This window comes from Branchiostoma lanceolatum, chromosome 13 (genome assembly GCF_035083965.1).
Source record: "Branchiostoma lanceolatum isolate klBraLanc5 chromosome 13, klBraLanc5.hap2, whole genome shotgun sequence".
NCBI lineage: Eukaryota > Metazoa > Chordata > Leptocardii > Amphioxiformes > Branchiostomatidae > Branchiostoma > Branchiostoma lanceolatum.
The window spans coordinates 7581179-7605857 of NC_089734.1; the positions used below are offsets into that span (position 1 = coordinate 7581179).

Below are 24679 nucleotides of genomic sequence, written 5' to 3' on the forward strand. Positions count from 1 at the left end.
AATCAAATTTCTGACAATTTTGCTATTACCATTCACTCAACAGCACCAGCGACCACGATCAAGACAACCGCCTCACCCACAACTGTAAGAACAACAACTGTACACACCACAAAGGAGACGACTGGTAAGACAGCATCATTCAAAATCACTTACGAAATATCGTTGAAATTTTCCTAACATTGTTGATTAATCATTCAGCATTACTCACCCAATTTCAATCCTTTCAATCACTACCATTGTGAAAACAGCTTCGCCCGCTACGATGGAGACTACAGATCTATCAACTACTATTCATACAACACCTCCACCCACAACTTTACTGACTTCAGCCCCTCTTAAAACAATTGAGACAACAGCCTTTTCTACAACAGTCCCCCCTACTACTATCAAGACAACATTCCCACACACAACGGTTCATAAAACAGTAACCCCCACTGCTGTTGAGACAACAGCCCCACCTACAACTGTTGAGACAACAGTCCCTCCTGCTACTATCTTGACAACAGCATCTCCGACTACAATTGAGACAACAGCCCTCCATTCTACAGTAGAGACAACAGCAGACTCTCCCACTACAGCTCGACCTACTTCTATCCAGACAACAGCTCCTTCTACTACTATCAAGTCAACAGAACCTCCTACTATTGAGACAACAGACCAACCTACTACTGTTCAGACAACAGTCCCTCCCACCACTGTTGAGACAACAGGCCAACCTACAAGTGTTGAGACAACAGCCCCACCTACAACTGTTGTTACAACAGCCCCACCTACAACTGTTGAGACAACAGCCCAACCCACAACTGTTGAGACAACAGTCATTTCTACTAGAATTAAGACAACAGCCCCTCCTACTACCATGGCGTCAACAGCCCTTCCCAGTACCATTGAATCAACAGCTGGAACTACTACTATCAAGACAACGGCCCCTTCAACTACTGCTGAATCAACAGCTCTACCTACTACAATTCGTACAAAAATCCCTTCCACTACAATCAAAACAACATCTCCAACTACAATAAAGACAACAGTCGCTCCTACTATTGAGACATCAGCCCCTCCCACAACTGTTGAGACAACAGCCCCTCCTACAACTGTTGAGACAACAGCCCCTCCCACAACTGTTGAGACAACAGCCCCTCCTTCTACTGTTGAGACAACAGCTACTCCTACTACTGTTGAGACCACAGCCCCTTCTACTACAATAAAGACAACAGTCGCCCCTACTATTGAGACAACAGCCTCACCTACAACTGTTGAGACAACAGTCCCTCCCACTACTGTTAAGACAACAGTCCCTCCTACTACAATTGAGACAACAGCCCCTCCCAGTACTATTGAATCAACAGCTAAAACTACTACTATCGAAACAACAGTCCCTCTCACTACTATCAAGACAACGGGCCTTGATACTACAATAGCGACAACAGCCCCTCCCAGTACTATTGAATCAACAGCTTTCCCTACGACTATTCAGGCAACAGTCCCTTCCACTGCTATCAAAACAACAGCTCCTACTACTACCGTAGAGACAACAGCCCCTCCCACTACCATCAAGACAACAGGCTATCAAACTACAGAGAAAACAGGTCCACCTACTTCTATTGAGACAACATCGCAGCCAACTACCTTTGAAACAACAGCCCCTCCCACTACAATCGAGACAGCTTTTCCATCTACGTCTCCCACCACCATCCAGGAAACAGCTCCAACTACTTTTGTCAACACTACAATTCTCCTAACGACTGGTATGAAAACAGCTGCCTCCCCTGTCAAGATGAAAGTTAGCCTCACTAGCTCCAAGGTTATTATAGCTTCCACCGTGCACCGCATCCATGATTTTAGTTTTCCCTCCACTGCTGTAGAGGCAATGCGCTCAAGAGCACCACTGCTGATGAGGCATTAGTTACCTGCACAGTAGATATATCAAGGGGTTAGCATCCATCACTAGTATAAATGCACTACGGCTTCACAAATGTACCTAGATAGCACCTAGAAATATCTTAGTAGAAGTGTCGACTCTCCGGACTACCGCTAATAACTGTTGAACCATTCACACCACAGCTCCTACTACTACCATTGAGACAACACAACAACTCACTACCATTGAGACAACAGCTCCACCTACAACCGTTGAGACAACAGCTCCACCCACTTCTACACAAACAACAGCTCCACCTACAGCCGTTGAGACAACAGCTATCCCAACTACAGTCCATACAACAACCTTCACCACTGGTAAGAAAACAGCTGCTGTCTTTGGTGCTTTCCAAGATAACCATGATCTTTCATGTAACGTTATATGTAGCTTTGCTGATGCTGTTTTCCCTGTATCACTTCTACAAATATTTTATCCTACATGTTTGCAATGAACTTTGATACAAAACTCTAGTCTACAACTGATAACACTAAAAGAAACAAAATCTCCGTCCACTGCTTTCACATAAACCTTTTCACTCACCACCGCAGAAACAACAGCGCTGCAAACTTCCATCATGAACACAGCCCCAACAATGGCTATCAAAACTACAGCCCCACTTACTACTAAAATGACAACAACCTCACCCACTACAATCGATAGAACAGAACTTTCAACTACTAAAGTAATAACAGCTCCTCACACCACTATCAAAACAACATCCGCTCCATCTACTTTTGTAACAATAGCCACACCCATTCTGAACGACACTACGGCACCTACAACTATTATAGTGACAACAGGCCCGCTATCTATTAAATCAACAACAGCCTCCCTGACTACTATCGAAACTATAGCCCCGCCCACTACTATTGAGACAACTGCCCTTCCAACTACTGGAGTAACAACAGCGCCACTAGCTAGTATTGCAACAACAGCACATCCAACTAATATTATGAAAACACCCCCTTCAACGACAATGGTAACAACAGCCCATCCCACAACTGCCGAGACTACAGTCGTTCCAACAACTGTAGTACCAACGGCAACACACACTGTTATCGAGACAACAGCACGCTCAACCACTAGAGCTACGAACGCCCTGTCCTCTACCATCAGGACAACTGCCCCTAAAACTACAGATTTAAACGTAACAACAGCCTCTCCGACCACTGTCGAAACTAAATCCACACCCACCTCTATCGCGACTACAGCTCCTTCAACTACTAGAATGACAAAAGCTCTAAGCAGTACTATGGAGACAACAGCCCGTCCAACTTCTATTATGAAAACATACCCTTCAACAACAGTGGCAACAACATCCCCTCTCACCACTGGAAAAACTACAGCCGCTCCAACAACTGTAATAACAACAGCCACACACACTGTTATCAAGACAACGGCACCTTCCACTACTATGCTGACAAAAGCCCCACCCACTACTTTCGAGACAACAGCCCTTCCAAGCACTAAAGTTACAACAGCATCCCCGACTACTATCGAAACTAAAGCCCCGCCCACTACTATCGAGACAACAGCGCTTCCAAGCACTAAAGTTACAACAGCGCCACTAACTAGTATCGAGACAACAGACCCTCCGACCACTGAAGTGACAACAGCGCCACTTACTAGCAACGCGACAACCGCACATCCAACTACTATTGTGAGGACATCCCCTTCAATGACAATGGTACCAACAGCCCCTCCCACAACTGCCGAAACTACAGTCGTTCCAACAGCTGTAGTATCAACGGCAACGAGCACTGTTATCGAGACAACAGCACGCTCAACCACTAGAACTACGAACGCCCTGTCCTCTACTATCATGACAACTGCCCCTACAACTACAAATTTAAAAGTAACAACAGCCTCTCCGACCACTGTCGAAACTAAATCCATACCCACTTCTATTGCGACTACAGCTCCTTCAACTACTAGAATGACAAAAGCTCTAAGCAGTACTATGGAGACAACAGCCCCTCCAACTACTATTATGAAAACATCCCCTTCAACAACAGTGGCAACAACATCCCCTCTCACCACTGGAAAAACTACAGCCGCTCCAACAACTGTAGTAACAACAGCCACACAAACTGTTATCAAGACAACGGCGCCTTCCACTACTATGCTGACAAAAGCCCCACCCACTCCTTTCGAGACAACAGTGCTTCCAAGCACTAAAGTTACAACAGCATCCCCGACTACTATCGAAGCTAAAGCCCCGCCCACTACTATCGAGACAACAGCCCTTCCAAGCACTCAAGTTACAACAGCATTCCCGACTACTATCGAAACTAAAGTTCCACCCACTACTATCGAGACAACAGCCCTTCCAAGCACTAAAGTTACAACAGCATCCCCGACTACTATCGAAGCTAAAGCCCCGCCCACTACTATCGAGACAACAGCCCTTCCAAGCACTCAAGTTACAACAGCATTCCCGACTACTATCGAAGCTAAAGCCCCGCCCACTACTATCGAGACAACAGTTAGCACTCAAGTTACAACAGCGCCACTAACTAGTATCGAGACAACTGACCCTCAGACCACTGATGTGACAACAGCGCCACTTACTAACATTGCGACAACCGCACATCAAACTACTATTATGAGGACACCCCCTTCAACGACAATGGTACCAACAACCCCTCCCACAACTGCCGAGACTACAGTCGTTCCAACAACTGTAGTACCAACGGCAACACGCACTGTTATCGAGACAACAGCACGCTCAACCACTAGAACTACGAACGCCCTGTCCTCTACTATCATGACAACTGCCCCTAAAACTACAGATTTAAACGTAACAACAGCCTCTCCGACCACTGTCGAAACTAAATCCACACCCGCCTCTATCGCGACTACAGCTCCTTCAACTACTAGAATAACAAAAGCCCTAAGCAGTACTATGGAGAAAACAGTCCCTCCAACTACTATTATGAAAACATCCCCTTCAACAACAGTGGCAACAACATCCTCTCTCACCACTGGAAAAACTACAGCCGCTCCAACAACTGTAGTAACAGCAGCCACAGACACTGCTATCAAGACAGCGGCACCTTTCACTACAATGCTGACAAAGGCCCCACCCACTCCTTTCGAGACAACAGCCCTTCCAAGCACTAAAGTTACAACAGCATCCCCGACTACTATCGAAACTAAAGCCCCGCCCATTACTATCGAGACAACAGCCCTTCCAAGCACTCAAGTTACAACAGCGCCACTTACTAGTATTGAGACAACAGACCCTCCGATCACTGAAGTGACAACAGTGCCTCTTACTAGCATCGCGATAACCGCACATCCAACTACTATTATGAGGACATCCCCTTCAAAGACAATGGTACCAACAGCCCATCCTACGACTGTCGAAACTACAGTCACTCCAACAACTGTAGTACCAACGGCAACACGCACTGTTGTCGACACAACAGCACGCTCAACCACTAGAGCCACGAACGCCCTGTCCTCTACCATCAGGACAACTGCCCCTACAACTACAAATTTAAAAGTAACAACAGCCTCTCCGACCACTGAAATGACAACAGCGCCACTTACTAGCATCGCGACTGCCGCACATCCAACTACTATGAAAACATCCCCTTCAACAACAGTGGCAACAACACCCCCTCTCACCACTGGAAACACTACAGCCGCTCCAACAACTGAAGTAACAACAGCCACACACACTGTTATCAAGACAACGGCACCTTCCACTACTATGATGACAAAAGCCTCACCCACTACTATCGAGACAACAGCGCTTCCAAGCACTAAAGTTACAACAGCATCCCCGACTACTATCGAAACTAAAGCCCCGCCCACTACTATCGAGACACCAGCCCTTCCAAGCACTAAAGTTACAACAGCATCCCCGACTACTATCGAAACTAAAGCCCCGCGTACTACTATCGAAACCACAGTCCAAACCACTATAATTACAATAGCGCCACTAACTAGTATCGAGCCAACAGACCCTCCGACCACTGAAGTGACAACAGTGGCACTTCCTAGTATCGAGACAACCGCACATCCAACTACTATTATGAAAACACGCCCTTCAACGACAATGGTAACAACAGCCCCTCCCACAACTGCCGGAACTACAGTCGCACAAACATCTGTAGTACCAACGGCCACGCTTACTGTTATCGACACAACAGCACCTTTAACTACTACAGCTACACACGCGCTATCCTCTACCGTCGGGACAACAGCACTTTCAACTACTGAAGTAACAACAGCCTCTCCGACCACTATCGAAACTAAAGTCCCACCCATCACCATCGCGACTACTGCCTCTCCAACTAATATAATGACAACAGCGCCACTAGATACTATCGAGACTAAAGCGCCTCCAACTACTATGGTGACAAAAGCCTTAAGCAGTGCTATCGAGCCAACAGCAACTACTATTATGAAAGGATCCCCTTCAACAACAATGGTAACAACAGGCCCTCTCAATACTGTCGAAACTACAGCCACCGTAGGAACATCAGCCACACGCACTGTTATCGAGACAACGGCACCTCCAACTACTAGAGGGCCTGTTGTTGTAACTCCAACAACAGGCCCTCTCAATACTATCGAAACTAAAGCCCCTCCAACGACGATAGTGTCAACAGCCCCAGGCTCTAACGTCGCTACCACAACCTTTAAAACTACCACAGCAACAACAACCTCCCATAGCACTTTCGAAACTAAAGCCCAACCAAATACAATTAACATTCTAGCCCCTCTTACGACTATAAAGACAGCAGCTCCTTCTACTACTGTCAAGGCTACAACCTCTTCAAGTTCTGTAATAACAACAGCCCCACCCACTACTGTTGAGACAACAGCTCCTCTAACTACTGTTGAGAAACCAGCCTCACCAACTACGACCCATACAGTAGCCCCTCCCATAATCGCGAGGACGACAGAACCTCCCAATTCTATCGAGACAACAGCTTCTCCCACCACCACACAAACAACAACTCCGGTCACTTCTGTCAACACAACAATTCTTCTTACCACTGGTATGAACAGCCCACAGTCAAGATGGAAGTTAACCTTCTAAGGTTCAAAGTAATTTCAGCTTCCACCCTGCACTGCTATCAAAATGTTAGTGTCCCCCACTGTAGTCAATGACAATGCTTTTAAACCACCACTTACGTTTCGACATTAGCTACCATGGGCCACATTAGTTAGTCAGTACATTAGTTAGCTCACAGACATTAGCATCCATCACTGCTTGAGATGCACTTATTATAACCTTCACAAAATGTTCCAACATGTAACATTTACTCATTATAAAAATGGTGACTATTCCAACTGCCGTTGGTAACGAATAATTCATGTACCATTCGCACTACAGCTCCTCTTACTACTATCGAGACAACAGCTCCACTCACCACAATAGAGACAACAGTCCCACTTACTACCATTGGGACAACAGTGCCACTCAGTTCCATTGAGACAACAGCTTCAATTACAACTGAGACAACGGCTCCACTCACTATTGTCCAAACAACAGCTCCCCCTACCACTGTTGAGACAACAGCCCTCCAAACAGCGGCCCAAACAACAGCCTTAACCACTGGTAAGAAAATTGATACTTTTAAGACGACTATTGTCTTCATTATATACACCAAGGTAACATGTTTTATACGTATCATTTCTATAAAGAAAAATTGATACATTTAAAGCCATTGATACAACAAAATGCGATCCATAATACAATGCTAAACTTTCTTCCAACACTAAGGTATTCACGGATCGAATTTTCGACGACCACTGTCGCCTTCTTCAGGATCAATAATGACCAATCACTGCCGAACGTAAACTCGCGAGAGTTAAGGACACGTGACTTTATTGACACGTGTCATTGCGGATACGTGACGTCAGCAATTGGTCAAACGTGCCAGAAAGTTTATAACGCCCACTGTCTCTGTTGAGTGACGGCTGGAGTGCCCTGATGTATATGGCCTCCTTTATACCTCTCATAAAGTAGTCCTGCTCTTATAAACTTTCTGGCACGTTTGACCAATTGCTGACGTCACGTATCCGCAATGACACGTGTCAATAAAGTCACGTGTCCTTAACTCTCGCGAGTTTACGTTCGGCAGTGATTGGTCATTATTGATCCTGAAGAAGGCGACAGTGGTCGTCGAAAATTCGATCCGTGAATACCTTAGTGTTGGAAGAAAGTTTAGCATTGTATTATGATTACTACCAACACAGATGAGCTTTCATTATAATCTAAAATGCGATCCAGTCAACATATCATTAGAATAAAATGAAACAAATCTGATTTGACATCAATTCTCTCACTCACAACCCCAGACACCACGGCGTTGCCCACTTCAATCAGGACAACAGACATTTCCACCACTGTAGAAACTACTTCCATTCCAACTACTTTAGTGACAACGGCCTCTCCCGCCACTGTCAAAACTACAGCACACCCAATTACTTTTGTATCAACAGCTCCACCAACTACTATTGATACAACCGCCCCTTTAACTACTACAATGACAACATCCCCTCCAACTTCTGCTAAGATAACAGCACAACCAACTACCATTCAGACAACAGCATTTCCAACTAGCATCCAGACAACAGCCACTCCTACTGCAACGAATACATTCTTTTCTACTACCATGGAGACAACAACCCCTCCTACTACGATTCAGATAACAGCCCCTTCCACTACCATTCAGACGGCAGCTCCTTCAATTACGACCGGGACAACAGCCCCTTCCACTACCATTCAGACAATAGTCCCTTTCACTACCATTCAGACGACAGCCCCTGCCACTACTATTCAGCAGACAGCCCCTTCCACTACCGCGGAGACAACAACCCCTTCCACTACCATTCAGACAACAGCCCCTTCCACGACCATTCAGACAACATCCCCTTTCACTACCACTACCATTCAGACAACAGGCCCTTCCACTACCGTGGAGACAACGGCCCCTTCCACTACCATTCAGACAATAGCCCCTTCAACTACCACGGAGACAACAGCCCTTCCCACTACCACGGAGACAACAGCCCCTTCCACTACCACGGAGACAACAGTCCCGTCCACTACCATTCAGACAACAGTCCCTTCCACTACCGCGGAGACAACGGCACCTACCACGACCATTCAGACGACAACCCATTCCACTACTGCGGAGACAACAGCCCCTTCCACGACCATTCAGACGGTCCCTTCCACTACCGTTACGACAACGGCCCCTTCCACAACCATTCAGACAACAGTCCCGTCCACTACCACGGAGACAACAGTCCCGTCCACTACCACGGAGACAACAGCCCTTCCCACTACTAATCAGACAACAGCTCATTCCGCCTCCATTCAGACAACAGCCCCTTCCACTACCACGGAGACAACAGTCCCGTCCACTACCATTCAGGCGGCAGTCCCTTCCACCACTATTCAACAGACAGCTCATTCCACGACCATTCAGACAACAGCTCCTTTTACCTCCATGAAGACGACAGCCCCTTCCACTACCATGGAGACAATAGCCCCTTCCACTACCACGGAGACAACAGTCCCGTCCACTACCATTCAGACGACAGTCCCTGCCACTACTATTCAGCAGACAGCTCATTCCACGACCATTCAGACAACAGCTCCTTTTACCTCCATTAAGACGACAGTCCCTTCTACTTCCATTCAGACGACAGCCCCTTCCACTACTTCGGAGACAACAGCCCCTTCCAATACCATACAAACAACAACCCCTTCCACTATTACGGAGACATCAGCCCCTCCCACTATCACGGAGACATCAGCCCCTTCCACTACCACGGAGACAAAACCCCTTCCCACTCCTATTCAGCCAACAGCTTCTACTGCCATGAGAACAACAGTGCCGGGTATCTCTGTCAACACAACAATTTTCCTGACCACTGGTATGAAAACAGCTGCCCCGCAGTCAATACTATATCCACGACAATAGCTTCCACCGTGCACTGCTGTCGAGTTTTTAGGTTCCCCTCACTGCTGTCAAGGCAATAGTTTACAAACCACCACAGTAGGTACCTGCACAGTAGTTAATTGAAAGACATTAGCTTCCACCCTGCACTTCTGTAAAAAAATTGTGCCCCCCACATGATTGCTCAGATACACTAACCTTTCAAAAATGCAACATTTACTCATGATAAAATGGCGGCTCTTCCAACTGTCGCCAATAAAGAATAACTATTGTACTGTTCTCACTACAGTTACACTCTCCACAATTGAGACAACAGCACCACTAACCACAATTGAGACAACGACTCCACTTACAACTATTGATACAACAGCCCCGCTTACCTCCATTGAGACAACAACTCCACTTACAACTATACAAACAGCAGCTCGACCTACCACTGTTGTGACAACAGATCTCTCAACTTCGATCCAGACATCAGCCTTAACTACCGGTAAGAAAACGTTGATACTTTTTAAGACAACCAATATCTTCTATGCAGACACTAACGCAACGGTTTTATATATATCATTTCTATGAAGTAAAGGTTTTGCCGTCTTCTGGCGAAAAATCGCTGCATTTAACACCATTGATACAAAATTCTGTGACTTTAAAAGTCCAGTCAACAGCTTATCAGACTACTATAAAACAAATCTCCGTCCACTGATTTGACATCATTCTCTTACTCATAACCCTAGATACAACCCAGATACCCACTTCAATCAGCACAACAGCCCTTCCCATCACTGTCAAAACAACTGCCTTTCAAACTACTAAAGTGACAGCAACCACTCCAAGCACTGTTAAAACAACAGCCCCAACAACTACTATCGATACAGCAGCCCCTTTAACTACCGTCGTGACAACATCCCCTCTAACATCTCAATCCACTTCCATTGAGACAACAGTCCCCCTGACTACAATCCACACAACAACACAACGAACTAGCATCCATACAACAGCACGTCCAACTAGCATTCAGACAACAGCCCTTTCCCCTACCATTCAGACGACAGCTCTTTCCACTGCTGAGAAGACAACAGCCCCCTTCACTACTATTCAGACAACAATCCCTTCCACTACCGTGGCGACAACAGCCCCTTCCTCTACCGTGGCAACAACAGCCCCTTCCACGACCATTCAGACGACAGCCCCTTCCACTACCGTGGCGACAACGGCCCCTTCCACGACCATTCAGACAACAGCCCCCTCCACTACCATTCAGACAACGGCCCCTTCCTCTACTATTCAGACGACAACCCCCTCCACTACCGTAGCGACAACGGCCCCATTCACGACCATTCAGACAACAGTCCCTTCCACTACCGTGGAGACAACAGTCCCTTCCACTGCCGTGGAGACAACGGCCCCTTTCACGACCATTCAGACAACAGTCCCTTCCACTACCGTTGCGACAACGGCCCCTTCCACGACTATTCAGACAACAGCCCCTTCCACTACCGTGGAGACAACGGCCCCTTCCACGACCATTCAGACAACAGTCCCTTCCACTACCGTGGAGACAACGGCCCCTTCCACGACTTTTCAGGCAACAGCCCCTTCCACTACCGTGGAGACAACGGCCCCTTCCACTACCATCCAGACAACAGCCCCTTCCACCACCATGCCGACAACGCCTCTTCCCTCAAGCATCCAGACAACGACTTCTCCTACCACCATGAGAACAACAGTCCCGGTTATCTCAGTCAACACAACAATTCTCCTCACCACTAGTACTGGTATGAACAGCCAGATATAGTCTTCCACTGTCAAGACTATATCCAAGGCAATAGCTTTCACTGTGCACTGCTGTCGAGTTTTAGATTCCCTCTCTGACGCCAGGGCAATAGTTTCTGCACAGTAGTTCACTGAAGAGCATTAGCATCCATCCTAGTCTCAATGCGCTAGATATTACAACACATGTGCTTTTGCCACTACCGTAGATACATTTATTTAGTACTCCCCACAATTTTGAAATAATAATGACTTTGATATAATGGCCACTATACATTGAAGACATTAGCTTCATCTTCATGAAGTCTAGTTGTTGGTGAAATGATTTGCCTTAATCTTCTCGTACTTATGATAGGAATTAATTAACATTAGATAACTTACCGCTATAAAGAATATCTCCACTATTGTTGAACTTTCTTCTACAATTTTAACCACAGCTCCATCCACTACCTCCAACACAACGACCCGGTCCTCTACTGTTAAGACAACGGCATCTGTACCAACTACAAACAAGACAACAGTGAAATTGGCCACTGGTGAGAAATAACTTAATGTTGCTCAGTTAGCTAACATTTGATAGGGTGCTTGTAATGTCACAGTTCTACCGGTTACATCAACACATCCGTCCACCTCAGTACAATTTGTGATTATACAAAAAAATTACCCTTTCTCTCAGCTACAGCTTCCCAAACTACAGCAGAAACTGCGCCTCCAACTACAATTCAAACAACAGTTTCCCAATCCGGTGATAATATTACAACTACGCTTAGTACTTCTAACACTACAGCTCATTCCGTGACTAAAAAACGAACAAATCCTTCCAGTACTGTGAAAATAACAGACGCTCTCAGAACTGAGAGAACAACAGTAACTACCATCGCCTCAACAGGTCCGGCGTCTACTGTTGAGACCTTATCTGTCCGTGGGACTACAGGGACAACAGTTCCCTTCGTTTCTAAGCATGTTCAAACTTCATTGCCTTCAACTGCCCATTTGACCACTGCCAAGACGTCGGCTTTAACAACCACGGTCTTCGGGACAACAAATCGAAGGAGTACAATTGACATAACAAAGCCAACAAAAATGCAAAAAAGCACCACATCATATACCATCCATACAACAGCTCTGCCAACTACAATTGTGACAACAGGCGGACCGCAAAGTACTATTCAGACAACAGCCCCTCTCACTACCGGGGCGACAACAGCCCCTTTCACAATCATGCAGAAGACAGCCCCTTCCTCTACCATTCAGACAACAGCCCCTTCCTCTACCATTCAGACGACAACCCATTCCACTACTGCGGAGACAACAGCCCCTTCCACGACCATTCAGACAACAGTCCCTTCCACCACCGCGGAGACAACAGCCCTTTCCACTACCTCGGAGACAACAACTCCTTTCACGACCATTCAGACAACAGCCCCTCCCACTACCAAGGAGACAGCCGCTCCTTCCACCATTGTCCAGACAACAGCTCCTCCTACTATTACCCAAACAACTAAACAAACAATAGCCTCTGTCATTACTACTCAAACAGCTCCTCCTACTATTACCCAAACAACTAAACAAACAATAGCCTCTGTCATTACTACTCAAACAGCCCCTCCCACTGTCAGTCAAGCAACAGCTCCTCCAACTACTATCCAAACAAGAGCCCATTCAACTTCTATCAAAGAGGCAGCCCCCACCAACACTATCCAAACAACAGCCCCGACTGCAACCTTACATACAACAGCCCAACCAACTAGCGTCCAAGGAACAGCTCTCCCTTTTACCAACCAGACAAAAGCCCCTCCCACTACTATTCAGACAACAGCCTTTCAAACTACTATCCAAACAAGAGCTCCTCCAACTACTATCCAACGAACGACCCCTTCGACTTCTATCAAAACAACATCCTCTCCCGCGACTATCGAAACAGCAGCCCCCACCAGCACTATCCAAACAGCAGCCTCTCTCACTTCCATAGAGACAACATTCTTATCTGCAACCACTGAAACAACAACTCAACCCACTGGCGCTCAAACAACAGTCCTCCACTCTACTAACCAGACAAAGGTCCCTCCTACTACAATCCAAACAACAACCCCTCCCATTGCTTTCGAGACAACAGCCCCACACATTTCTATCCAAACAACAGCCCCTTCCAAGACTATCGAAACAGCAGCCCCTACCAGCAGTATCCAAACAGCATCCTCTGTTACATCCATTGGGACAACATCCTCTTCTGTAACCACAGAGACAGTCGTTCAGCCAATCAGCGTCCAAACAACAGCTTTTCACACTTCCAACCAGACAATCGCCCCCCATATTACCATCCAAACAGCCCCTCCTTCGACTACCCAACCAACAGCCCCTCCCACTATCAACGAAACAACAGCCACTCTCACTACTATCCTACAAACAGACCCTATCTCTACCATTCAGACAAGAGCCCCTTCAACTATCATTCAGTCGACAGTCCCCTCCACTATCATTCAGACAGCCCCTTCCAGGACCATTCAGACAACACCCCCTTCCACTACCACGAAAACAACAGCACCTCACTTCACTTTAACGGGGCAAACGTTGCTATCTACAACCATGGAAACAATAGCCCAACCCACTACGGCCCACACAACAGCCTCTCTCACTAAGATGAAGACAACAGCTCCACCTACAACCACCGAGACAACAGCCCCTCCCACGACCACCATCCAGATAACAGAACTACCTTCGATCATCGAGACGACAGGTCAGCCGACTTCAGTCCAAACAATAGCCCCCTTAACTACCATCAAATCAACAGCTTTGCACACTTCCATCCCGACATCAACTTTTCCCACTACGATCCAAACAACAGCCCCTCCCAGTAGCATCAAAATAACAGCCCTACCTACTTCTATCCAATCAACAACATCGCTCACTACAATCCAGACAACGGGCCCCTCCACGCTTGAAGTAACAACTTCTTTCAATACCATCAAAACACTTGTAACCACTGGCAAGACAACAGCTGCTAATGTAACAGTTTCTACTACTGCCACAAACAGTACAGGTCTGTTCAGTACTGTTAAGGCAATGAGTGTTCCCCAAACTGCAGCAACAGCAACTGCAACTACTGTCGAAGCAACAGCTGTTTCAAAGACATCCCCTGTCCCTACTTCAAATAAAACAACAGCCTCTTTTACGAATGTCGAGACAACCGATTTCTTTGTCACAATCGGGACAACAGTCGTTCCTATCAACATTTCTTCCTCTATCAAGAGAACAGCATCACTATCACCAGTTCAGACAAAAGTTACCCCACTCTCTACCATAGGACCGGTGACAACAACCATTCCCGCTGCCACCGACGCAACAGGTCCGGCTTCTTCCAATGATACAACTGTTACAGCGTCAATCACCAATTCAAAAACAACAGTTTTGTCCTCCTCAATTAAAACAAATGGCCCATCAACTTCACTTAAAACAACAGCTCAGTCAACTTCCATTCAACCAACAGCTCCTACCACATCTTTTGAGACAACAGCTCTACACTCCTCCATCAAAGCGACAGCACCAACCACCGTTATTAAAACAGCTAATCATACCTCCATTGAAAGAACAACCCTGCCCACGTCTGTGAAAGGAACAACACTGCCCATCTTCATTAAAACAACGGCTTTGCCAATCTCTATTAACCCAACAGTCCCATTCTCATCTGTCAAATCATCATCTCCATCCACCTCAATTAAAACAATGACTTTGCCATCCTCTAATAAAACAACTGCCCTACCCACCGCAATTAACACAACGGTTACAGTTCTTCCCATCTCCACTAAGACAGCACCAACATCCTCCATTAAAGCGACAACTTCTCAAGTATCCGTTAAATCAACAGCCCCACCCACCTCCATCAATACCTCACCCACCTCCATCAAGACCTCACCCACCTCCATCAAGACCTCGGCGGTTCTACACTCTTCCGTTAAAACTGCCACTCCGCCCACATCTGTTGAGACAACATCTTCACCCAACACCACCATGGCGACACTGTCCTCCGTCATAACATCAGCTCTGCCCACTTCAACCAAGACAACAGCTCTTCAAACCTCTTTTAGAACTATAAGCCCGCCCATTTTCATCAAAACAACAAATTCATCGACCTCTTTTAAAACGTCAACCCCAACAATGGCTCAATCCACCTCTGGTGATACAACAGCTCCGACAATCGCCGGTAAAACAACATTTAGACCATTTTCTGCCAGAACAACAACTTTAACCCCTTCTCTTAAGACAAGGGTTCTCTCAACAAGTGAATTGACTACAGCACCAACAACCAAAGCGCCAACGACTATCGTCCAGAATACAGCTTTAACTACTAAACTCCAGGCAACGCTTCTCACCTCTGTCAAGACAAGTGCCATAAAGACAACAGCAGACTCGACTAACATTACAACTTCAACTTCAGCTTCTCCTATAACTGGAAAGACTCAAGCATCGCTATCTTCTACCAGGACAACGAGTAATTTCTTTCCCGCCCCGACAACAGCCCCTTCCACTACCATTCAGACAGCAGCAACATCCGCCTCAATCCAGACATCTGTTCCTCCCACTGCAAACCAAACAACAACTCTACCCACCAACATTACCATCCCCACAACAGCCCTACAATCTACCTTTAAGTCAACGGCTTCTCCCATTAGCATCCAGACAGCATCCCCACCAACGGATTTTGAAGTAACAAGCCCTTTAACCACCATCAAAACACCTCTTACCACTGGTAAGACAACAGATGCCTGTGCAGGCAAGGCAGATATTGGTTCAGTCCCCCAGGCACTACCACTCCCATCCTATTATCACGGTATACCTTTCCACCACTGCTTTCACACTAGGTCACCACTTCTTTCAGAGCACTGGCATTCACCACTACTGTCATTATGCTAACCACCACAGCTATGGCACTGCTGTAGCCACAGTACGGACATCACCTGCCATCACTGCTGTTGAGAGAACAGCCATCCGAAGTGGCACATTTTAATCTTCTCTTATACCATGCCGATGATCTCAGCTTAGATGTAGGTTACCACTTACAATCAAATATTATTATAGGCTTCTCCTGCCATTAGAAGAGTTGAAATGACAGCTTAACCAAGTACTGCCTATGACATGTATTTCCTGCCATGCTAACCGCAGGTTCATCGAGTACTATCAAGACAGCACCACCAACAGCTACTGTCAAGACAACTACGGTCAACACTACAGCAAACTTAACAACTGGTAAGTGTGCAGTAACTCTCAATACAGTTTCTTCATAATTATGCTATTACGTTTATAGATATATATGTCACTGTAAATGTGACAACTTTGTCAAACATTTTCATGCAACAGATCGGTTCACTGTGACTATTTTCTTCAGTTCATTTATCATCAAAACACATCTTCTCTCTACAACAGTAAAGACAGCTGCTCCTCCAACTACAAATCAAACAGCAGCTCTTCAAACCGCTGCTACTGTAACAGCTCCTACTACTGCCATAAACAGAACAGTTCTTTCCAGTTCTATTAAGGCAATGAGTGTTCCCCAGACTGCAGCAAAAGTAACTGCAACCACTGTCGAAGAAACAGCTAATTCAAAGACACCACCTGTCCCTACTTCAAATAAAATAACTGCCACAATCGGGACAACAGTCGTTCCTATCAACATTTCTTCCTCTATCAAGACAACAGCATCACTATCACCAGTTCAGACAACGGTTGCTTCACTCACTACCATAAGACCGGTGACAACAGCCCCTCCCGCTGCCACCAACGCAACAGGTTCGGCTTCTTCCAATGATACTACAGCTCCCAAAACAACAGTTTTGTCCTCAATGAAAACAAAAGGTCCATCAACTCCACCTAAAACGACAGCTCTGTCAACCTCCGTTAAACCAACAGCTCCTACGCTGTCCATCCCTGTCCAAACAACAGCTCCATCAACATCAAATAAAACAGCGACTTTACAACCCTCTAATAAAACAACTGCTCTGTCAACTGCAATTAAAACAACAGTTACAGTTTTTCCCATCTCCACCAAAACAGCACCAACAACCCCCATTAAAACTACCGCTTCTCAAGTATCTGTTAAATCAACAGCCCCATCCATCTCCATGAAGACATCGACTCTACTTTCTTCCGTTAAAACTACCACTCCGTCCACCCCTGCTGCGACAACATCTCCAACCACAACTACCATCAAGGCAACTCTGTCCTCCATCAAAACAGCACCTTCGTCCACCTCCACCAAGATTACAGGTATTCCAGCCTCCAACAAGACATCGGCTATGCTAACCTCTGTTAAACCAGCAGGTCGGACAACTTCTATCATCAAAACAACAGCCACCAATAAAACTTCAGCTTCTACAATTGCTCAAGTTACCTCTGTTCAGACAACAGCTCAGACAATCGCCAGTAAAACCACCACTAGGCCTTCTTCTGTCAGGACAACAACTTTTACTCCTTCTGGCAAGACAGGGGATATTTCAACAAGTGAAATGAATACAACACTTTCCCCCACGCCGCTTTTCACGACCAAGAAAACGCTATCTCCTCCCTATGGTGTCAATACAACAGTTTCCACTGCCGCTGCGTTAATTTCTACCCAAGCAACAACTAAAGCGCCACCTACTATCGGCCAGAATACAGCTTCTTCCACAAAATCCCAGGTAACGCTATTAACTTCTGTCAAGACGAGTGCTCGAACTGTCATGAAGACAACAGCAGACTCGACTAACATCACAACTTCAGTCTCTCCCATTACTGGCAAGACCCTTGCCTCACAATCTCCTGTCAGGACAGCGGCGACCTTCGCCAACGTCACAGCTCAACCCACTGCCTCCCAGAAAACATCCCTCCTAACCACCGGGAAGGCTACAGCTGTGTCTGCTACAAAGACAGCCGGTACTGTTTAGCTCACTACTTTCGAGAGAGCCACCTCCGCAACTGTCACTGCTATTATGGTATCTGTTTGCCCACCGCTGTCACGATCACTCGATTAGACCCCCCCCCCCCCCATGCACTGCTGTCATAATCACACAATTAGAACGCCTCACTGCTGTCACAATCACGGAATTACAATGTACGGTATTGAAATTCCCCACTGCTTTAATTCAAAATCATGAAATTAGAATCCCTCACTGCTTTTACAATCCCGGAATTAGAAACCCCGATTTCTATCACAATCACGGAATTGGACCCCCCCCCCCTTCCCTTTGATATCATAATCCCGGATTTAGAATCCCCCACTGGCACTGTTACAATTACGGACTTAAAACGCCCACTGCTCTCACAATCACGGAATTAGAATCCCGCACTGCTTGTCACAATCACGGAATTAGAATCCCGCATGTACTGCTTGTCACAATCACGGAATTAGAATCCCGCACAGCTGTCTCAATCACGGAATTAGAATTCCCCACTGCTGTCTCAATCATGGAATTAGAATGTGTCACTGCTGTCACAATCACGGAATTAGAATCCCGCATGTACTGCTTGTCACAATCACGGAATAAGAATCCCCACTGCTGTCTCAATCATGGAATTAGAATGTGTCACTGCTGTCACAATCACGGAATTAGAATCCCGCATGTACTGCTTGTCACAATCACGGAATAAGAATCCCCACTGCTGTCTCAATCATGGAATTAGAATGTGTCACTGCTGTCACAATCACGGAATTAGAATCCCGCATGTACTGCTTGTCACAATCACGGAATAAGAATCCCCACTGCTGTCTCAATCATGGAATTAGAATGTGTCACTGCTGTCACAATCACGGAATTAGAATCCCGCATGTACTGCTTGTCACAATCACGGAATTAGAATCCCCACTGCTGTCTCAATCATGGAATTAGAATGTGTCACTGCTGTCACAATCACGGAATTAGAATCCCGCATGTACTGCTTGTCACAATCACGGAATAAGAATCCCCCACTGCTGTCTCAATCACGGAATTAGAATCCCCCACTGCTGTCTCAATCACGGAATTAGAATCCCGCACTGCTGTCACAATCACGGAATTTGAATCCCACACTGCTGTCACAATCACGGAAGTAGAATCCCGTACTGGCACTGTAACGATCACGGACTTAGAATAAACATACCTACTTTTGTCAGAATCACAGATCACGTTCACTGAATAAGCTTTAATTTCGTCACAATCATTATGATAGATTAACGTGTAGCTTTCCTACCGCTGTCATGATCACAGAGCTTTTCTCTCCGTACTATTTTGTTTCACTACTTGTAGATAAGAGACGACAACTTTTCCCAATTGCTGTTGATATTTTTTTCTTTTCAACAATACTCAAAACACAGAATCTCCCACAAGAGACAACAGTACATGCGACTACTTCTAAGGCAATAGCTTTCCTTGGTACTGAATTAGCAACCATATACTTTTTATGTGCATGCAAACAGCACCAATAATACAATAAAAAGGGAATAGTGCATAAAACAAATCTCTTGGGTACAATACTTAACAACTTTTTAAATTAAAATCCGACAGCTTCAGCTACAACAGTCAAGAAAACGGCATCCATTCCTCCTGCCCAGACAACAACACTTCAACCTACAGCAAGAACATCAGTACGCCCTGGTAAGATGTATCGATTATTTGCGCAATTACATAAAAGTCGAAAAAGCGGTGTTCATGTTATTCATATCATTGGCCATGAAATCAGACCCTTCCTTTTGCCCCGAGTATTAATCAGGGGGCCTCCAGTAGATTTATTAAAAAAAAGCACCATCTTCAGTTTGATTCAGAGCACATTGATTTTTTCATTGTAGTTCATGGCGGTTGGTCAAATTGGGGCCCATGGTCCGACTGCAGCGTGACGTGTGGGGTTGGTACGAGGACTCGGAATCGAGCCTGCACCAGCCCTGCACCAGCCCACGGTGGGGCGGGCTGTGCTGGACAAGCTCAGGAGACACAACAGTGCAACGAACCGCCCTGTCCAGGTAAATCTTGTCTTAGAAAATCCAAACCAGTGCGTTTCGAACGCCAACAAGCAGTTCGACAAAGGGGGTCCGCTTTAGATTTGCATTATAATACTACTAGAGAGCCTCTAATAATTCACTTAAAAGACTGCTTGTTTGAGAGTAGCTTAATTTTATTTTCCATGAAGTTCATGGCGGATGGTCAAACTGGGGCCCATGGTCCGACTGCAGCGTGACGTGTGGAGTTGGCACGACGACTCGGAACCGAGCCTGCAACAGCCCTGCACCAGCTAACGGTGGGGCGGACTGTGCTGGACAAGCTCGGGAGATACAACAATGCAACGAACCGCCCTGTCCAGGTAAATCTGTTCTTAGACAATCAAACGACAAACGTATTATGTTGCAAAAACGAGACAATTGTAGATTTTTTTTATTATTAAATTTGTCCGTACTTTCCGCGTGTCTCAGTAGAAATTTAAAAATAAAAACAAGTCAGAGATGCCTCTAACAGTAGTTCTTGTTAAAATCAGATTTCCAGTTCGTTATAGAGTACCTTCATTGTTTGTATGTACATGTAGTTGATGGCGGATGGTCAAACTGGGGCCCATGGTCCGACTGCAGCGTGACGTGTGGAGATGGTACGAGATCTCGGGACAGAATTTGCACCAGCCCTGCACCAGCTAACGGTGGGGCGGACTGTGCTGGACAAGCTCGGGAGATACAACAATGCAACGAACCGCCCTGTCCAGGTAAATCTGTTCTTAGAAAATCCAAACCAGTGCGTTTCGAACGCCACCGAGCAGTTCGTCAAATGGGGTCCCCTTTAGATTTGCATTAAAGTCTGCAAGCGTCCATAGACGATTCGTTACGATCCCATTATTATCTACTTGAATCGTCTCTGTCTAATCGGCGTTTCGGTCCTTCGGTATAAAAGCCATTCAGGCGGCCCGTTTATCCGACTGCTCTGAAACTGGCAAGCCCTTTCAAAACGGCGTTGAAACGTCCTCATATGCCCATCGGTGAACTCAAATCCCTTGTTTGTGTTGGATGTAGTTGATGGCGGTTGGTCTAACTGGGGTCCGTGGTCCGACTGCGATTGTGGACTTGGTACGAGAACTCGTAACCGAACCTGCAGCGGTCCTGCACCAGCTAACGGTGGGGCGGACTGTACTGGAGTAGATCAGGAGACACAACAGTGCAACATAGGAGTGGTGTGTCCAGGTAAAACCAAGTTGTACCTATATCTCCAATTTACTCTTCTTAGGTAATTTCGTATCAAACATTCTTAACATCAAGTTTTATCTGAAAAAAATGCATACCACTCTGTTCACCCTGACAATAATTGTTCAGGTAGATCGTTTATGTAATCATCGTAATCATATCATTCGTCCAACCCTTTCTCTAATGCCAAGATACCGAGGAGCCTCTAGTAGTTCGCTTAAAAGACAGTTTCTTTGAGAGTAGCTTAATTTTCTTTTCCATGTAGTTCATGGCGGTTGGTCAACCTGGGGTCCATGGTCCGACTGCGATTGTGGACTTGGTACGAGGACTCGGAACCGAGTCTGCAACAGCCCTGCACCAACTAACGGTGGGGCGGACTGTGCTGGACAGGCTCAGGAGACACAACAATGCAACACTGGGACGCCCTGTCCAGGTAAGTCTCTTCACTAAAAATCAAGGGGCTTCGACCGTGGTCAAACGCTTGCAACCCATTCATTTAAATCGAATACGTGCCGGCTCCAAGTGGCGCTTTCAATGTGGGTTTGGAACGCCTGTGGCCCAATTAAATGGTTTGATCTACGTTAAATTTGCTCAATGAAACGGTTGTTCTCATGGCATGTTCAAACCAACGCTCTAAAGATAGAACGCCATAACTAAAATATAACTAAAATGCCATTATTGTAGTTGATGGCGGCTGGTCAAACTGGGGCCCGTGGTCCGACTGCAGCGTGACGTGTGGAGATGGTACGAGGACTCGGAATCGAGCTTGCACCAGCCCTGCACCAGCTAACGGTGGAGAGGACTGTGCTGGAGTAGATCAGGAGACACAACAGTGCAACACTGGGACGCCCTGTCCAGGTAAAGCTTAGTTATATACACTCAGCACAAAAAGTTAAGTTTGGTCGATCATATCACCGTTGTTTCTCGATCAATTCCAATGATTTATGTATCATTGAAAAGCTTGTGTGATTTTCTTTACCATGATACCAAACTTATTATGATTGTAAATCAATGGAACGAACACCAGACCTGCTTATGCGAGCGTGCCCAGATTACCCGTATTTTTTTTGCTGGTATCACGTGGCTTGTGTACGAGGGTAATATGAAACTTGAATCAACAAAACACATTAATATGAAAGCCAACATTAGTCTTCATCCAAACCCCCCGAAAATGCGTAAATAAGCCTCAGTTATGATGAACGTGGCTTAATACTGAATATACGCGCCATGTGCTGTCACCATAGCCCGGTACATCCTCCTCATAATTGTCACCAGTTTTGTTACGCGGTCCCTGGCTATTCTTCCACAAGGAGTCGTCGCAGGTCGTATTGTTCTGTTGATCATTCTTGCATGCACAGCTCGCCCAAGCTGATCAGTGATCAGAGAGTCTGAGACTGTGTTCAATTGTGCTGGGATCTGGGCGGCAGGAGGGCCATTCTATCCTCTGTATTCCTGCATACTAGAGGTGGTCTGAAATGGCTCTCGTTCTGTATGGACGTGCACTATCATCTTGCAGAATGGCACCTAGCCTCATATTGCAGAGGTAAGGATCTAGAAAATGTCGCTGGACCGAGAAAGCTAGGTGTCTCTATATTCTGACACATTGAGGTTGCTTAGGATGACTAGCCTGGTTTTTCTTCTGGCAGTTAACGTTGTACTACCCAACACTAAGACACTGGCCCAAACAAACAAACAAACAAACAAACAAACAAACAGTCAGTCTATCTGTGCAACAGTCAGCACAGGGTTCTCTTCGCTGCCCCCACACTTTCATGCACTAACCACCCAACAGTCAAAATAAACCTTCTCTTATCTGTAGCTGTGAAATAACATTCCTCCACACACTGTTCCATTCCCGATGTGAATGACACCACCACCCTGCGCTGAGTGTTAATTGACACTAGCATGGAAATTTGGGCACTTTTCTTCTACAACCCACTCGCGTAAGCAGGCCTGGCGCTCGCTTCATGAGATTGCAATCATAATGACTTGGGTATCATAGGAAAGAAAATTACACAAGCTTTCCAACAATACATAATGCATTGAAATTGATCAAGGAACAACGGATATACGATCGACTAAAGTTAAGTTTCCAACCTTTTTGTGCACATGTGCTGAGTGTATGTACCTGCAGCCCTGATTTCCTCTACTTGCAAAATCTGGTAACTACGTTCCGCAGTTTTATGTGCGCATTTGCAATAAGACACTTATAACGATGTTTGGTTAAGGCCCATTTTACCTGAAAATTATTGTCACATTATTCATGTAATTCACATCATTATCCATGACGTCAGACCCTTCCTTTTGCCCCGGGTTTTTAATTAAGTATTCATCAGAGGCGCCTCTAGTATATTTATAAAAAAAGCACCATATTCAATTTGATTCAGAGTACATTTTATTTTTTTCCTTGTAGTTGATGGCGGCTGGTCCAATTGGGGCCCATGGTCCGACTGCAGCGTGACGTGTGGAGTTGGTACGAGAACTCGGAACCGAGTCTGCAACAGCCCTGCACCAGCTGACGGTGGGGCGGACTGTGCTGGACAAGCTCAGGAGACACAACAGTGCAACACGGGAGTGCCATGTGAAAGTAAGTCTTTCATGTAAAACCAGGGTGTTCCGCACGTTGGCGAAGAACAGTCTATAAGCCCTGGGTCTGTTTATTACGCGATGAACATAATTTCTATGTTTGTGCTGGCTCTAGTTGATGGTGGCTGGTCAAACTGGGGCCCATGGTCCGACTGCAGCGTGACTTGTGGACTTGGTATGAGGACTCGCGACCGAGTCTGCAACAGCCCTGAACCAGCTGACGGTGGGGCGGACTGTGCTGGACAAGCTCAGGAGACACAGCAATGCAACACTGGGACGCCCTGTCCGGGTAGGTCTATTCACTAG

General features: G+C 46.1%; 3 protein-coding genes across 3 annotated transcripts in view; all 3 read left to right on the forward strand.

Annotated features, from left to right (window-relative positions):
* The window catches only part of LOC136447211 (mucin-19-like), a 77758-nt gene that overhangs the window by 22398 nt on the left and 30681 nt on the right, over positions 1-24679 (forward strand). The window contains exons 13-29 of the mRNA XM_066445927.1: positions 44-124; positions 507-1748; positions 2065-2238; positions 7275-7499; positions 8243-9829; positions 10142-10342; positions 12060-12158; positions 16783-16866; positions 20136-20225; positions 20417-20587; positions 20755-20925; positions 21145-21315; positions 21620-21787; positions 22053-22220; positions 22472-22645; positions 24201-24374; positions 24489-24662. Coding sequence (XP_066302024.1) covers positions 44-124; positions 507-1748; positions 2065-2238; positions 7275-7499; positions 8243-9829; positions 10142-10342; positions 12060-12158; positions 16783-16866; positions 20136-20225; positions 20417-20587; positions 20755-20925; positions 21145-21315; positions 21620-21787; positions 22053-22220; positions 22472-22645; positions 24201-24374; positions 24489-24662 — 5154 coding nt within the window. The remainder of the gene's footprint in view (positions 1-43; positions 125-506; positions 1749-2064; positions 2239-7274; positions 7500-8242; positions 9830-10141; positions 10343-12059; positions 12159-16782; positions 16867-20135; positions 20226-20416; positions 20588-20754; positions 20926-21144; positions 21316-21619; positions 21788-22052; positions 22221-22471; positions 22646-24200; positions 24375-24488; positions 24663-24679) is intronic.
* LOC136447001 (mucin-2-like) lies at positions 2898-6977 on the forward strand. The gene has a single exon (XM_066445662.1). The coding sequence runs from the start codon at positions 2898-2900 to the stop codon at positions 6975-6977; it is 4080 nt and encodes a 1359-aa protein (XP_066301759.1).
* Positions 12844-15452, forward strand: LOC136447002 (mucin-2-like). The gene is made up of 2 exons (XM_066445663.1): positions 12844-14359; positions 15430-15452. The coding sequence occupies exons 1-2, from the start codon at positions 12844-12846 to the stop codon at positions 15450-15452; spliced, it is 1539 nt and encodes a 512-aa protein (XP_066301760.1).